The sequence below is a fragment of the Pezoporus wallicus genome, unplaced genomic scaffold (assembly GCF_028554395.1).
Source record: "Pezoporus wallicus isolate ANWC-B61680 ecotype Strahan unplaced genomic scaffold, APGP_CSIRO_Pwel_v1 contig_7545, whole genome shotgun sequence".
NCBI lineage: Eukaryota > Metazoa > Chordata > Aves > Psittaciformes > Psittacidae > Pezoporus > Pezoporus wallicus.
In genome coordinates this window covers 6,059,452-6,077,382 of record NW_026642398.1, presented here as the reverse complement: position 1 = coordinate 6,077,382, position 17,931 = coordinate 6,059,452, and the positions used below count along the sequence as shown (strand labels likewise).

General features: G+C 40.5%; 1 protein-coding gene across 2 annotated transcripts in view; it reads right to left on the bottom strand.

Moving 5' to 3' along the window:
- Positions 1–17,931, bottom strand: part of KCNQ3 (potassium voltage-gated channel subfamily Q member 3) — a 193,785-nt gene that overhangs the window by 29,449 nt on the left and 146,405 nt on the right. For both annotated transcript variants that reach the window (XM_057429829.1, XM_057429830.1), the window contains exons 2-3: positions 3,254–3,344; positions 1,437–1,563 (exon numbers count right to left, since the gene is read on the bottom strand). In XM_057429829.1, coding sequence (XP_057285812.1) covers positions 1,437–1,563; positions 3,254–3,344 — 218 coding nt within the window. The remainder of the gene's footprint in view (positions 1–1,436; positions 1,564–3,253; positions 3,345–17,931) is intronic.

The window sequence follows — 17,931 nt, the reverse complement described above, 5'->3', positions numbered from 1 at the left end:
ACACCACAATGAACAGGGCAGCAGATGAGAAATTCATGTTTTGATAGTGCATCTAGTACTTTGTTGTTTTGGCTGAGTTTTCCCATTAAAATCTCAAAGCCAGTACTACTATTTTCTGTAAGGCTCACAGGGCCAATTTGCTGATCAACAGAAGAGGTTTGAAATGCAAATTGCATCATTCCTTCTTGGTTTTCTTTTCCTTTCTTTTCCTTGTTCGCCCTCTGCTTTGTGATCCTGTGCATATGCAAGAAAAAAAGAGGTATCAAAAGGCTTCAAACCTTCTCTGGACACCCAGTCTTTAAATACTCTTCATATTCTGTTTTCAGCTAAAAAGAGTGACACTGGATGGATTTTGGATTTATCCACTTTCAGTCATTCTCAAAACAAACTTGTGCCAATAACAACCAAGAGATTATATTATTAAATCCAGGATCTTTTCTGTTTTCAACTCAGATACCAGTGAAGATTCATTCTCAGAAGTGAGGTGACACCTTTACTGAGAAGGCACGAGACAGTATCAATTGCACTTGCTACCACCACACTCTATTGCCTTCACAATGCTTTTAGAAGCAGAAGTACTTATACAACACTAGCACCCAAAGGAGCATTGCTAGATTGAAGATAGCACAGATGCACAAAGAAAATTTGTTCCAATTTTGTCTACCATTTAGACCCATAAGATGAACAAAAAGAGGGAGAGGGAAGACAAGTGACAAGTATTCCTAGGGCTCCCCAGAGTGCTATGTGCTTACAGATAAAGAACAAAAAGCAAGTGCTTGGCCTGAAGAACATCAAAACAAATGGGGGAGTCTTGGAATCAATGAACAAATGTGGATGTTCATGACAGGCTCTCAGGGCACAATGAGCTTCTAAGTGTCCATTGGCTTGTTTGTGGGTAGAATAGGGAGTTGTAGGAAGGGAATCCAAACATGCATAATGAGTAGTTTTATGGATACTTATAGGCAGTGCCTTCCAAGCCTGAAAGACAACATGGGTGCAATCACAAATATACTTGTTTGCAAATGTAGAACAACATTACAAAGGTAAAACACCACATCTGAATTTGAAAGAGGGCTGGGGAAGGTGGTATGGGGCTGGGATCTGAAGTGGTTTGAAACTGAAGGCAGAGAGAGTATATTTGGGGATGGCTTAAGGAAAATGCAGTGGGGCTCAGGACAAAGAAATGTGCTTAAAGGGTAGAAGAATACATTTTTCCTCACTGATCAGTTACTCAAGTGTCCCTCAAATTAACTGTTATTGTGGGGTACTTCAAATAGCTACTCCAAGCAGCACACAGCTTCCTATGACAAAGTGAAGATCTGATTTCAGTGCTCTTTGCACTGCCATTTCCTGGTTCCCTGGGGCTGCCACCCACCCCAACTGGCTTTGAGAGAAAAGGACATAAAGGAAAACAGTAGCAGGGAGCATGTTCTTACCCAGCATACACAAAGGCTTCCTGGCAAATTTCAGTCTCCCCCTCCATCCTTTGTAGCGACAGCAACACCCAGCAGCCCAGATTCTTAAGGCAAACTCTGCTCCAAAGATGAAAATGGCAAAAGTTTCCTGTATCAAAGATACAAGCTACACTGTTAGACTCATAGCAAGTTTAGCAGTAATTCTGGACATGAGGATATAGTTGAAGGAAACAGATGAAATGCTAGCATTGGGGTGTGTGTGTGAGATAAAGAGAGGAAAGGAGTGGGGAGAAGAATATGCGTTGATAAAGAAGCAAGGCAAAGTGGGACATAACTCTATAGGCTGGTCAGTGCTCTGCAGAAAGGATGCGCCTCTGCTGTAAATGTGAAGCTTTTACCCTGTCTTAATGGAAAGGCAATTACTTCACAAAAAAATCTCCTCTGGTTACCCACCAGCATCTTGTTCATGCAGCCATATATATAAAGATAGGGACAAGATACAGTATATTCATATGGTCATAAATTTATGGCATAGATAAAGGCACATATAAAACTAATTTAAGGCATATGTTATTCCCTTAATTTTCTGGTGCACAGAAGAATGGGATTTTCCACCTTGCTCAAGAACTCTTCTAAGCATGGGAAGGGAAAGGGGAAGAGACAGCTTCTCTGGAGTGCTCAGCAGAGATGGGCCAAGGGCAGCACGGGGCACATGGTCAGTTTTCCTCTCTTTTCCTCTGTGTGAATACCTGGCAAGGAGCAAAAGAGGATTCTCCCTGATGCTCATACCCACAGCAGCTAGGCACTTCTGTAAACTGCTGAGAGCTATATAAAAACAAGCACAGGAGAAGGAAAAGGAAAAATAACCTCAGGCCTTTTCGAATGTGAAAAGATGGGTCTGTGCAAGGTAACAGAGACCAAAGTCAGCTTCCCATTCCCTAGGGGATGAGGGTGTTTTCATATAGGTGCTTTTTGAGATGGAACATGCAAGGGGAATTCACATTTCATGCCTTTTGGCATTTAGTTCTTTCTCAGATCTACATGTCTCTGGGGGGTACAAGGGGAAATGGAAATTTAGTTCCTGGAACTACACTTTCTGTGCAGTTTCCTTAGGGATGCTTTTCTACAAGGCCAGGTTAAGTGAGGCATTATGCTCTCTGTTTGATGCTACCTATGGGAGATAAGGGTCATTTTCATACCATGATTAACACATCATGTTTATACTTGGTGAGATTTTTTTTGTCTTCTGCCAAATGGGAGGCCTGCAGAAATACAGTCTTGAGCATGAACTCCAGCACTTATAAAACAAGCATGCTGGAAACACACACACAAAGGAACATATTTGCTGCCAATACATTTTCTGTCATGGACAGTCATCAGAGGCACTGACTGCAACAATTCCAATCATGCTGCTGTTGGGTATAAGCATGAGTCCGATTCTGAGGACCTTCCTTGAAAGAAATGCTGGGATTGGTAGAATATTATAGAATGAATTGAAATTGTTAAAAGATCAAAAAAAAAGTGAGTTTTCAAATGCTCTCTGGCATGGTCAATAGGAAATTTCCTGATGTTTTGATAGGAGAACTGTTAGGCAAATGCTGAAAACACATTATTTAAATGTCTCAGTATTTTTCCTCTCTCCAAACTTTCTTTTTACTCAGTCAGTGTTGACAATGGACAGGAACTATCCAATATATAAGTGTACAGTCATTGCCCCAGGACCAGCAGAAGAAATCTTATTACATGCAGAGCTGGGAGTAAGTTTCCATCACTGCTGATGGGGCTGATTTCAATTCAAGGACATTACCAGGGTGATGCAATGCCCACACTCTACTTACCAGCAAGAGGAGCCAGTCTCCCGAAACAGTTTCATACTCCTTGAAAGTTGTCAGGACAGCTAAGATCAAACACCCCAAGACAATCAGAAACCTGGAATGAAATAGAAGGGGAAACCACAGCACTGTTACACCTCTCTGTATTTGCACTGGAGATAATGGCTATAAAATCCTAGTTAAAGACCTTCAACAGATGGCTGCTACTATTGGTGAGCAGTCAGGTGGGATCTCATGAAGATCAAGGGTTCTCAACCTGGACAGGTGAGGCTTTGTTGTCAGGAAATCCTGACAAGAGCCTAAATCAGAATGATGCCAGTATTGAAATGCATTAACTTTGCATGCTTCAAGAAGGAAGTGAGTGATACTGCATTTTGGGAAGGGATTTTAGATATATATATGTGTGTGTGTGTATATATACACACACAGGCAAAGGACTGTAATGCTTAGGAGGTCTCTTCCAAGCTGATGTGCTGTGTGCTTCAGAAAATGGCACTGCAGTGACAGTGCAATGAATCTACTTGGCACGTCCTGAGACCTGAGAAACAGTAAATGCTTCACTACAATGCAGCACCAGGAAAAACCCTCCCTTGAAAACTGCATTTCTTTTCTCATTTTTTTCACTCACTTCCACGCAGATGAAACAATGAAAAAGTTAAAAAGGTCTGAAAATTAAACAATAGAGAGTGAAATTCTGCTCTCCAGTAAACACAGTGCATGATAACTCACTGCCCCTGTGTTATTGTCTGTCTGTGAGGCTCCAGAACAGAGATTTGACTTAAAATTTAACTCCCACTGCTGGTAAATCCAATTCAGTCCAATCTAAAGTCATGTTGATCTGCTTTGTAAAACTATCCCCAGGTTTCAGCTGTTCAAAATCTTTTATACAAAAAGTAATGAGAAAAATCAAGGGAATCTCATATGTGATTACTGTGAAGCAGAGTGGGGGGAGCTTATATTTTGGTACTTCATGTACCCAGATCATAGGCATTTTAATGTGCTCCCAAAATCTGATCCACAGGAACAAAGGGGAAGGTGGCCATGGAAATATTTCAGAGCTTAGTGAGTAAATTGGAAGAATGTCTCCATAGAGCTCTGTATCCCTGGTTTCGTGGTTAGGGTACATCAAAGAAGTGATAGGTGTTAGGTACTGAAATCATCCAGGAAAAAAAGCTTGTTAAGAATCAAACTGTGTTTAGTGTGTAATACCTGCATTGAATTACAATCTGAATCCTAAACTGTGATTTATTTCTTGCTGAATAAAACTCTACTTTGTTTCACTGGGTGAAATGAGCAGAGTCTACTGCAAGCAGTGATCAAGGACTCAGCTCAGACACACATGTCCTCTAATCTGTACTGGGTTTTGGTTTCATTCATGTATGAGGAAATCTAGGGCTAAGGGAGTGTGTTATGAGAATTTCCATTTTTGCAGCTGGAGTGAAAGAGGTGAGCTCCAGACAGCTCCAAACTGCTGCCTTTTGGGGGGGGGGGGGAGAATAATTTCCTCCAAACATCATCAACTGGCACCCTCCATGCAAGGAATAGGCAACAGTGAAACATTTCACATCAAACCCTGAAGGATTACTTTGCTGTGGCTTTCCCAACATTAGCTGTTCAGACGGAAGTTTCTTATGTCAGGAAAATTTCACATCAGCCATTTTGAGAAAGGTTAGAACAGAAATAAATGTGTTTCCTCATGCTGAATAACTCTGCATTGCTTTGACATGTTTCACCTTTTCCCACTCACCAGCCATGCTCTAGAGCATGGGTTATGTGGTTGGTAGGAAAGAGCTTTTGGGCCCAGAATGTGTCTTTGCATTTATCTACAACCACAGTCCCCTGATCAAGACACCCATCAGTTAATATAGTAATTCTGTGATGTTCCTGCCATGCCCTCAAGTGTGCTTTGTCACACCATACACTGATGTCCCCAACTTGCAGTTATGAAGCCAGTGGCTCAACGGCTTCCCAAGACCCATGATCCAGCTGCCCTGCACCTCCATGACCAAACTAGTGAGAACTCAACCAGGACAACACGATTCCTTTCATTAGCTATAAACCAGCAATGTTCTGCCACATTACAGCCATTACAATGATTCCATCACTAATTCTCTATTTAAAGCCTTTAGCTGCTGCTACTTGAGGTTTTCCATTACAGCTGTTTCTATCTACATGTGAAAATTCAGTCACCCATCGGCTCACAAGTATCATTTATATGATTTAATGAGAGGTGAAACACACTGAAAATAGTTCAAGGAAATTACATCATCAGCCACTTAAACTAAAGGCACGAATTTACGATGTCATTCAACAGAAGAGCACTGTCAATTAAAGATGATGTGCAGATTTTTGTCCAAGGGGAAAACAGAAGATGAGTTAGTAGTGAAGTCATCTTTTGCCTAAAAATGCCTGAAGTTTTACCACTAGAGGGTGGCGGTGCTCCATACAGCAAGTAGATGCAGCGCTTGCTCCTATTACTCTTCCCAGTGAAACAAACTTAATGCAGGTGATGTTCAAGTGATCACACTGATCGCGCCTATGCATTTGATAGGCAAGAAAAGGAGTCTCACACCGGTGAAAATGCTTTTCTTTTCTCACTGAAAACTTCAGATGTTGGCGGTAATGGACAAGGGGTGCTGCTTGCTCTATCACTCTGTGTGGCACAGCCCACGCTGCAAGCCTACTGCTCCAAGTGAGAGCCCACCCATGAAAACATCATATCATGAAGCACAAAAACTCAGTAAAAATCGGGTGACAGTATGAGACTGGAGAGCTCAAGTCACCAGGAATAATTCTGAGGGCAAACCCCAGCAGGGAACATGGTCTGGACCATGAATGCAGCCCAGAAGAGTGCCTTGGAAGTGCAATTGCTGAGCAGGAACCTCGGTCCCAAAAAAACACATAGCCTTAGAGAAAGCTCCTGCTCCTTCCTCCAGTACTCTGGAGCGTGCATGGATGAAAAGGCTATCCTGGGACACACAACTGCAATCAATCTTGGAAGGGTCGACTCTCCTCCTACTGCACTGTTTCCAAGGGATAAACACCCACTGCAAGTTAATCAAATCACATCTCAGCAATCCTCCCTTAGCATCTGAAATGACGACCGTGGTTCAGAGCACTTATTGAATTTTAATCTCCACTGATACTATGCAACCCACCAATTTCCCTGCAGCCTCTTCTGGTCTGGATCTTGGTTCTTATGAAGCCTGCAAGACTTCTTGTGTCCTTTCTCTATGAAAGATGCTACACAAGTGTCATGTTTTTTTACCAATCCCCCTTGCTCAGCAAAGATGATAGCAAGGTTCACCTTTACCTTGCTGCTTATGTCCACACTGTGGGTGTATGCACCACTTATGCCCATATTTTGGTCTTGCAAACATGAAGACTCCAACTTGCTTGACAATTACTGAGTCTACATCGTCTAATCTCATTTTACAGAGGCAGCAATGTGGGTCCAGCGGTTGAGCGTGGTTGTAAAATCTTAACAGGCAAAGAGCAGGGAAAGAAACTACTCAAATCACAGGGGATGAGCAGAGGGGAGACCAACACTGACCTGGGGAATCAAGGGACAGAAAGGAAGAAAGTATGAAACTTGCTCATAGTTATGATGATACTATCCATGGGATATGGAGCACCAAGGGCTATAGGAAAGATTAGGGTGGAAGTCAAGGTTTAATAATGAAAATTAAGTCCTATTAAGCCTAAGCCTACTATTGAACAGTGTTTCAGCAGGTGGCAGTCCAGACTTGAAGACTGTAAATCAGATATGCCAAATGAGGTTCTGAATTTGGGTATTTAGTTTTTTTAATAACCCTTGATATTATTTACATGTTTTTTCACAGCTCATTGCACTGCACCTACTTGTAATGTTATACCTAAAATCCAAATTAATTTGTTGTGTGTGTAAGTTCCAGACCACCAAATTGCAGTGCTCTTTTGTGACTTTCACAACTAATATACTATTCTAGTAAATGCATGTTTTTGATACTGGAAATCACATGTTTAACACTCATGTTTTCTAATTGTAATATTTTGGTGTATTAAAGACAGTATTTCAAAAACAATATGTATTTTTTCCAGGAAAGAGGCAGTAATTTATGACTATGCTAGACCATGAATGTAATGTTTCTTGGGTGATCACCACAGACTGTTTTGTTTGATAAATATTTCACATTCATCATTTGTTTGATAATTTTTTTTTTATAAATATTTCACATTCTTTTGAGGTTTTCCTCTATATGCATTTTAATTTTAAGCCAATGCAATGTAGATCTAGCTGGGAACTTTCATATTTTTTCCATATAGAAGTGCTCATTGTGTATCCTCTTCATCATCTCTTTCTTCATAATTTGAGGAGCGGATCACCTAGCAATTTGTCTGTAATCTATTCCAAAACATAGCAGTCCTTTTGCAGCTGCTATTAGGACTAGGTACATCACAGGCAGGCCAAACAAGATTTGCATCTGGCATCACTTTGGGAAATCTTTGTGCTGTGTGACAAAATGTTCTCAATTAGACTTACAGGTTACTAATAGAGGGGATTGTGTACTTAGTGTACAACTGATGTTTAAAGTAGATGGCTCAAGTTGGTCACAAGCAACTGTAGAGACAGCTTCCCTGTATCTGAGGAAAAGTTCTAGTGACTAGCTCCTACAGAGATGTTTATGGTGTAAATGATCTGAATGTTCAGCCCTGTTTTGGTTAAATTACAAACAACAGCTTTTTAATAATGTTCATATATATTTACTACTTAAAGAATTACCCTACGAGCCATACCAGCACACTTCTTACATGCCCAGGTTTCTCTGAAAGCCCTTGCTGTTAATTTAGGTATCACATGGGATTGAGGAATCCTGGTTATGAAAAAATAATCCAGACTATGAGCAGGAAAGCCTCTTGATCAGCTATTAGTAAGAAATCCCCTCAAGTGAACACTGCATAACTTCTGTTTGCTCTCACATCTGCGATGCCATTTCTCATAAGATGGAATTTCCTCTGTCTCCAAGTGTTTTTATGACTCTTAGAATTCACTGCTTTGCTTCATTTGGTCCTTTCTTCTTTTCCCTTAAAACTTGTGCTCTAGTTTTATTTTGTTCTGCAAGTTGTCAAATGCTCATGGAATTCTCTAAGATTATATTTGGGAAACCTGGCAATGTTTTGCTAAATTTTGGTTCAGGGTTCCCAAAGCAATATGGTTCTAAAATCACGATTCCCACACACTTTCCCAAATTTCATACTGGAACAACCTTATTCTCTTCCACTATTGGCTTTTATCCATAAGGATTGAAAACACATCTCTCCTCACAGTTTTCACTTGCTCTATATTCCCACCCACCATCATTTTCCCGGCATCCAAACTCCAGTTTTCACAGAACATCTGCAGTATCTTGCACTGATCGGTTTATAGTTGCTAATGAGAGTTCTGAGCTGGGATTTTTTACACTAGAAAAAACAAGATTAGCAAATATTTGAGAACAGCTCTTCAGAGAGAAGAGAATGCATGCCTGACTTTCACAGGCTTGGGAATATTCACTGTTTAATATTTAGTTTTGTGCATCTCTGCTCTTCCAAGCAATAGGCTAGCTACGCCTACGGAAATCAGTATGGAGATAAGGGTGGTAGGAAAAATCCAGAGACTTTGTAAGGCTACAAATGTGCAGTGCAGTGGAGAAGGGCACTGAGAAACTCAGTGGAGGCCCTGAAGGAGGAGGGGAAAAGTGACAAGTGCTGCAAGTAGGGATGTTCAAAGGTTCCTCTTTCTCTGTGTTCACAGATTCAACTGGGTACACAAAACCATCCCTGGCCCAATGCCATCATGCTGCAAGGGCAGGGTAGAAATGCCATGCTCAGTAAGCTGAAATGCACTCTTGCTCTGCTGCAATGGCAGAGGCAGAGCAAGATCCTCCACAAGATGCTGGAGGAAACCATAAGAAGCAAGGAAATGTCCCCTAAAGATCCCTAGTCTTAGTGACACAACAGCTGATCTACCAGATGATGAAGTTGTAGCCCTGAATGACACCAGTGTGTTGGTGACAGAAGTGAGAGACATTGTCCCTCTCACAGGAAGAAGCTGAGCCAAAAAAGCTTAAATGCTAACTCATTCCAGGTTTTTTATGACCTTGAGTTCTCATTGGCCTTGAAATGGCTTCACTGCTGTTTCCCTAATTCTGGACAGTTTTTAAAGAGTGAGATCTGGGAGAGGAATGCTATGCTTCACAGCAGGGCATTTAAGTGCAAAAGAACAGCTTTGAAATCAGACAGTTCCTATCTCCTGTCCTTCATGTACCAGCCAAAAACTTGGTTAAGGCCTCCTTCTCTACTTGCTTTTTCTTCAGGTCCACTCCAAACCCCTTTTTGTTCAGTGCTTTTAGTACCACCATTGCCAGTTTCCTTAGGGAGTCTGGTGTACTGGTACAAAATATGTTGGGTCAGCAATGTCAAACAGCATGAACACCATCAACCTGGATTTTCTGCTCTGGGGAACAGAAACTTCAGAAGAATGGCCCGACACATTTCCCAGGTTTGCTGGCAGAGAGTGCAAAATAGCCCATGGCACTACATTTCCCTGTTTGATTTTTCTCAGCTTGGGAGACAAGAGTCATCCACCAAGATCTCGTTTCCATCTTTCCAAAGACAAGCTTTAAGGATGCTTTGAAAGGCCCAGCATACATAGGTTACAAGAGGCTTAGATATCTTACCACATGGGCAACTGAGGATGGATTGCAGAAGTGGAGGAAAGGCAATGACGGCACTAGCTACCAAAGAGTTTGACATCTCTTGTCCTCCTGTAGCTTGAATAAGGATGGAAAAGCTTCTGACTGTTGCAACTAAATATTCTGAGTTGCTGTGTTATTTTAATATTAATTTTAATTTTAATATTAAGTGAATGACACTGGACCGAACTATTGTTTAGGGCTTTTATCTGCCATGACTAGCACTCCTGTCCATGGGCTTATCTCTGGCTAGCAGCATGCTGCTAATAGAGATGAGACACATGATTACGAAACATGGTGGGCCATGCAGCACAGAGCCAAACTGCATTATCCAGCAGCCTTAGCTGCAATAACTGCAAATCAAAGGAGTTTCAGCAATGCTTCTAACAGGAGATTCTCTAAAGGACATTAACTTGCGTGAAGCCATCTGAATGTAAATTTTAAGACTCACACATCAGTTTCTGATAAAATTTGTGAAATAAACGTGTAGGACATTTGGAAGTTAGTCTGCAATACAGCAGTCAAGTGTGCAGCCTTCAGCAGACCCATAAAGAAGTAAAGAAAATTTAGAGTATATAAAGATTCTTTTTGGTGGAGATGGGTCCAATATACTGAGAGTACTACCAGAGTCCTGGTGCTGAACACAGTGTCATGGGGATGAAAATGACTTTTAGATGTCAACATGAGCAGCATTATCTCCTAGTGATACCTTCCACAGCTGGCCAAATGCTCACTGGCATTCACTTTCTCACAATGCAGAAAGGAAGTTACATTCCATGTAATTCGGCTGCACATCAATCAAAAGGTCTTAATGCCCTTCAGCACTTACCTTTCAAAGTGTGTTTGAGGGCTTCTTTCATAGTTCTGTTTGAACAGTGGCAAGATTTTTTTAACCACTTACTGGGAAGAGAGAAGAGGCACAAAAAGTGGATTTCAACCCTAAAATGCCAGCTGCTATGTTGATGGTTTAAGACATGATAAGATATGTGGTCTGGATAGAAACGCAAGGGGATATTCAATTGCTTAGAGACAAATCCCTTCATAATAGTGTTTTTTCAACAACCCGTCTTTAAACCAATGAGAGTATGTCAATATCTATAAAGTGATTCAGCAAAGACGCTGTCATGTGGAATTTCTATAGGATCTACACCTCCACAGGAAAGAGCATTGAAGAGTCTGCAGCTCTGCAGTGCGCTGCAGACCCATGGTGCTAACAGCTGCTAAGGCCAACATAGAAACAGCTGAAGCATATAAGATAAGTTAATGTTCTCATTTTTCACCTCCAATTCTCATTCATTAGTAAATTATGAGTTGTGTTAGCATGGCAAATAAATCACATCCTCCTTGAAGGTGAACTTTGGATAAGCTCTTTAGAGGTCGTTGTTCCTCAGAACTCTGATTCACACAACTAAACAATAACAATAGCACGTGGCATTTGTACCTATGTAAATTTAATTCCGTCTTAAAATATTCCTGCTGCTTTTCATTACCATAAGCAATTAATCAGCACTCAAAATTCAGAATGATCATCTGTAAGCATGTGATATTTCATTTGAAGTCTGAAGTCTTTGGAGGAGGTTATCAGCCTTCTCCAGACCTGCCCAGTTTTATTCCTGAAGTGTTTCACCAGCATCTGCAGCAATGCTTCTCAACACAGTGCATGATGGCCCTTTGCTCAACTGTCTTGTTAATATCTCAGATTACATCATCCCTGTTTAACCTGACAGCTTCAAATAAAGCCAATTCTATCAAACCTTCACGAAAAAATGCAATATGAAAAGGAATATTTTTATTTATTTCTCATTGAAGAAAAAGCTCTATTTAGATAAGTAACTTGAAATAGCACAGTATTCAGCAAATGTAAGTACATTTAGAAAAATAAACCCCAATTTGCAGCAATGAGAAGTTTTGCATGCAGAATACAATCTAACAAAGCAGTTAAGTCTGTGCTAAGTAGATCTGCTGGGACATGAAGATACATGTTTGTACCTTCAAAGAACATGAATCTTTGGTTTTCCCCTAAATGAAGCAGCTGGTTTTACTGAAGGATCGTCCTCTGTAACAGGAGCATTGGACAAAACCTTGACAAAACTTTCCTGTTCTTACCTGACATCCATGGAAACAGGAATTCCTAATTCAAGCTTTGCCACCTTCTTCTGTTGTGGCATCAATGCAGAGAGCAGCTGGAATTTCAATATAATAATAAATCCCTAAGAGGGGAAAGTAAAATCCACAGGCTGGGGGTGTACAAGAACGTGGGAGAGAAAATAGCCAGGATAGCGGGCCCCAACTGATCCAAAGGATGTACCATACCATATGGTGTCATGCTCAGCATATAAAGCTGGGGGAAGAAGAAGGAAAGGAGGGGAGATGTTTGGAGTGATGGTGTTTGTCTTCCCATGTAACGGTTACATATGACAGAACCCTGCTTTCCTGCTGATGGCTGAACACCTGCCTGCAATGGGAGGTGATGAATGAATTCCCTGTTTTGCTTTGCTTGTGCATGGCTTTTCCTTTACCTATTAAACTGTCTTTACCTGAATGCATTAGTCTTCTCAATTCTGCCCTTCTGGTTCTCTCCTCCATCCCACTGGGGGAAAGTGAGCAAACAGCTGTATGGGGCTGAGTTCCTTTTTGGGGTTAAACCATGACAACCACACATAACATGTTTGACACTTAAATATTGGCTAAACTGAGTATGAAAAAACATGAGATGAAGACAAAATTAATAAAGAGATGTTCTTAGAAATACCTCACCCCATCATTTTTACCCTCGAGGGTCCATGCATTCTATTGTTTTTCCACAGCCAAGACAACTATTAAAGTTTAGTTTATAAGTTAGTTTAGAAGTTTTATATTTTTAAACTTAAACAGGGGAAGTTCAGGTTGAACATAAGGAAGAAGTTCTTTATTGTGAGGGTTCAGATTGCCCACAGAAGTGGTAAATGCTCCATCCTTGTGAGTGTTAAAGGCCGGGCTGGACAGAGCTTTGGGCAACATGGTCTAGGGAGAGGCATCCCTGCTCATGGCAGGGGGTTGGAACTGGATGATCTTAAGGTCATTTCCAACCCAAACCTTTCTATGATTCTATGACAATAGTTTCTGAAGAACAAAAGTTTACTTTCTCCTATGAAGGTAATATTAGGCTTAGAGAAAAGTTGAAGAAACCAGGTAATGCAATTCTACCTCACCCAGTAAAAATATCAGACCTGGTAGCTATTAGTTTTCAAGGTACTTGAATTCTGAGGGTGCTTTGGTGGGAAAGTTAATTACCCACAAAACCAAAATTTGAAAGGGTTTCATGGTCCATACTTCCCATGAAATTACCAGCACTATTTCAGCCATTGTGACATTTTTAAAACAAGTACGTGTTTACACTCAGCTTGCCTGTAAGGTTATTAGATGTATCTCAAGGTGCCCACTTTAAGTGTACTCTTAACAGCTGTAATGTGGCTATGGATGCTGTTTATCTAACACAAATAATTCAACATGCCCATAATAGAAAGCGTGTAATTAAATTCTGCACACACCATTATTAGAGTTATGGGGCAGGCTAAGAAATATTTCATGCTTTAGACTCTTGGGTAAACCTGTACTCCTCCACTGTGGCTCACTGTGTTCTTTCCTTCACAAGACAGAAGGGTACAAAAGCACGTGAAACCTTTCAAGCCTAAATATTTCTTGATGGGAATTTTGAGTCATTCTCTTTATACAAGACATACCACACTGTGCACAAAAACTGGAGCAGCTTTTCCCTTGGACCTGGACAGCAGAAGTTAATAATATAGCGGTTATCTTGTACATCCAGTTGCATCTTTCTACCTTGCTCCAGTGCTTAAACTGACATAAGCTTTATTTTTTCTGTCATTTTTTTAACATGTTGAAATTCTTGATGCTGGAGGATGCTGTCATATATAATTTTTTTCTCAGTTCCTGAAGGTTGGGCTTTTAATTTCTTCTTTCTTGTATTTGTTTATGTTATTTCTAGCACAGCTTTTATAATTTCCCTACTTTACAGAGCTAAGAGTAAATTGCACATGTCTGTCTAGTCTTCCTTTATTACAGCATTAACCTTTCCATTATCAGCTCAAAAGCAGGGTTTATATTGCAGGCATCAGGTCCAGCAATGACCTCATAGGCTGATTTAGTAGCAGTCCCTGTCAGTTAGTTGATGCCCCACAGACCCAAACTTCACGAGACAGATGATAAAAGAAGAAACAAGAAGTAATGGCTAAAGCCAAATTGAATTCAGGGGTTACTGGTTTCTTTCCACATGCTTTTATGGTAGAGCAAGCTAGACTGAGTTTACACTAACAATTGCTTCAGCTAACGTTCCTAATAGATAACAGTATCAGAGCATCAAGTCAGACATTTTTTGCATGCATGAGTTTTCTTTATTCCCCACTTACAGCTAGGAACAAATTAAGCATAGATATATTTTCTAGGATGTGCACATATAAAAATCTAGATCACTTTTATTTCATAAGTATATAGCCTAAAACATTTTGGAAGTTACCAGTTCTTATATCTTAATGACATTTTAGAGTCAGCATGCATCAGTATGGCTTGGATGCTTCTGCCTTCCCTCTCAGGTCCTCCTTTCCCATTAGTCCAGTCCACCTACATTATGGCACGCAGTTTCCTCCATGCCTTGCACCAACTTGCTTGCTCCAAAGTGGAGGAAGTGCAGGTAATCTCTCAAATACTGCATGTTATTTGGTTGACCTCAGTGTCTCATGGCCTCTACAGCAAGGACAAAACTAGCAGGTTGATGCCCAGGTTTCTTGACTGAGGAATTTGAATGGCCACTAGAATACCAATGCATAAGACCTTGGAAAGATGGCAAGACTCAAGTTTGTGGCACTCCACCTACCAGCATTCAGAGAACTGGCATCAAATAAAGGGGTATGACAAAGTTATCCTTGCTTAACTGTCTCCTGCTGCTCCAGGTTAGTGCTGCTGCTCTCAGGGACATTTCAACTAAAGAAGAACAGACGCTGAAGCCTTTAGGAATGTTTCTTATTCCTTGGTGCCCAGTAGCAACTGAAAAACCTTGAAATAACAACCTGGACAGCTTTGGATAACCTTTATTATACCTTGCCCCCAGCCCTATAGGCTGGATCCTGGCACCTTGGCAATAGAAAATACTGGGTTTAGAGGGAGCTCAGGGCACATGAATGTGTTTCTCAGTCTCCACTAAGTACCACAACTTTGTATGGACATCATGTAGATTTTTGCTCTGCAATGGGATTACAATCCAGGTTAGTAAAAGATTAACTGTGGACCCTGAGAACAAGTTTCTCTATGTACATCCTCACGACCTTATCCTGAAGCTGGAGATCCAGGTCTAGTCAAGTAGTGAGCCATACTATTACTGTTACTTGTAGTACTTCAAACTTAATTTGAAGATATTTTAGTATGAAAGTGTTAGAATTAATTAAGCTACCTAGGGCACTAAGACAGATGTAGTTGAAGTAGAACGGGTTAATCTTCCATGATGAGAACCAGTTTATTAGTGTGATGAATTAATCCGACAGCAAAAAGTCCTATGCTTTCACTATTAATCTGTTTCCATTATCATTGTAGCCTGGTTAAAGCTAGCTCAGGTATTTCTACGTCCCACTGAAACTTGTTCCATAGTCACACTTTTTGTTTCTTGAATGAAGTACATATACAGAGGCCACCATTTAAGGAAAGTAATGACAGCTTGAACAGCAGTGTCATAAAATCCAGAAAGCCTTTGATGCACACGATGACACACTTAGTGTATCTTACTTCCACCATCTGAGTTAAGCCAAGCACCAGATTTGGCATCAGGAAGGGATATGTCTTCACATCACTCTGGCACTGAGTATTGGCTTAGGCCTGGATATTTTCTTTTCTTTTCCCCAGAACATAAGGCATTGCCCATTTCTTAGGTTTATCTGGGAATTATTTTGCTGTAGCAGGAAATGATTACATTCTCACTCTGCCTTATGTACATTACAGTTGGGATGCTTCATCTTTAGTATAGACATTTTTCTGTAAATGCTTCAGGCTCATCATAGGGGTGAATTTGCTGTTCTGGTGAATGCAATGCAAAAGTGGATAGTATTTGATAACATCTGGAGAAAATACTTCATTTTCTGTGCCTGCATGAGACTGAAGCTGTTGGTCCTTCCAGCCTTTTCCAATGGAAAAGAGAACTCCACCTTTATAGTCATGGAGCTGCAGGAAGAGTTGTAACTCCAGCACATGCAGCGGACAAGCCATTGAAATGAACCCAAAAAGATGTACACCTGTCTGCTCACTCCATCTTCCTACTCTTTAACTGACCCAGTTAAACTACCTGGTTCCCAGAACAGCAGTAAGAAGCTGATGTGAGAGCAAAGGGTGTCAAGTGAAAAGTGCTAAATAAAGGAAGCTGATACCAGTAGCTTCATTTCCCCCCTCGTCAGGTTTAAAATACCTTATGATGAATAGGGAGAACATCATTTCATGTGAGCTAAAAATATTACAGGAAATTAAATAGGGCTGTGAAGATGTTAAATCTAGAATGTATATTCAATCATCATAACATCTTTTACGGCACAGTTTTAGTTCTGATTTAAGCTCAAAACCTCAAAGTAAACTTAACTTTGGAGCCCTTACAACATCTCTGGAGTGTATGTTGGCTGCTATATTTATAGATAGTGTTACATGAGTGTTCTTCTGTCTTTATATGCAGCTAGTCAGTAGATATCATGCCAGTGGGAAGTACTCCAGAATACATGTGCTCGGTATACCAGCATTATGGAATCAGGGAGGTTTAATTTAGCAGCTTTAACTGCATGAATTGTTCACAAGGCTTATATGTGAGCAACTAAATTATTTTTAACATGAATACCCAATTACATACAGACAAGTTTATACATGGGAAGTGAGCATGTGCACTTGTATCCAAATTTATTTTCTGGCACCTAAATATTCTACACGCATTGGTTTGCTACTTCAAGGAGCTGGAAAAATCTGAACTAGTTTGATCATCACCCCTACCCTAAAGAGGATTTACCAAAATGCTGGAAGAAATATGACAAATCAAATTATTCACTGCTTTTCTGAAGTGTTTCTACTCTTTAGCCAAAGAAAAAAGAATAATAAGACAGAAAGAACATCTGTGTTTCGGGGAATGAAGCCTAGAAAGAAACATTTGGGAAACTTAAGAAAGAGTATGAAAGGAAAGTAAAAGCTTGATCTTATGCCTACAGAAATTACTGGCAAAACTCTCAGTGACTTTAATTGTGAAAGATCACAGCTCAAAGCATGAGCCCAAGAGAGGAAGAGAAGAAACAGGTCTGTGATGAAAGACAGTAGGCACAGAGAAATGGTGACAGTCAGACAGCAAAGACCATAGTAAAACACTTTTATGTCAAAAGTTCCATGCTTCAATGATCTACGCACTTCTGACGTCTGGTAATTTCCCTCTTTAGCGAAGACAGCCCCATATATACTGTCCCTATGCACTGAACTCCAGACTTTCAAGCCACTGATTATTCTTCTTTGATGTTTTCTCTTTTTCCCCCTTTTTTTTCAGTCTATCTGCTGTCAGCTCAGGAATTTTTACCTCACCAGTTATAGGTAACTGTGTCTCCGGTGAATGAGAGAAGCTTTAAAGAGTAATTTATGGAGAGATCTTACAAATGTAAAGAAAACCTTTATATTGTAATAGCTTGGAATACAGATGGCAAATTGAGGTGCCCTTTAGCTGTTGCTGTGCTTTCCAACAGACAGATAGCTATAGAATAGGAGAAACCTCCTAGAACAATGAAAGGCTTGGAAGCAGTCAGGATTCAGCTAAGGTTTTATTAGGATAAAGAATTAGTTTTGAATTTTACCGTGGCAGTTTTGAAGGCCTGGGGCTTTAATCCTGCAAAGGCTTTACTGCACAGTCTGTGCCGGATATTACAACGCCATACATCATTCCCTGTTCACAACACAATTCTTTTCTGATTG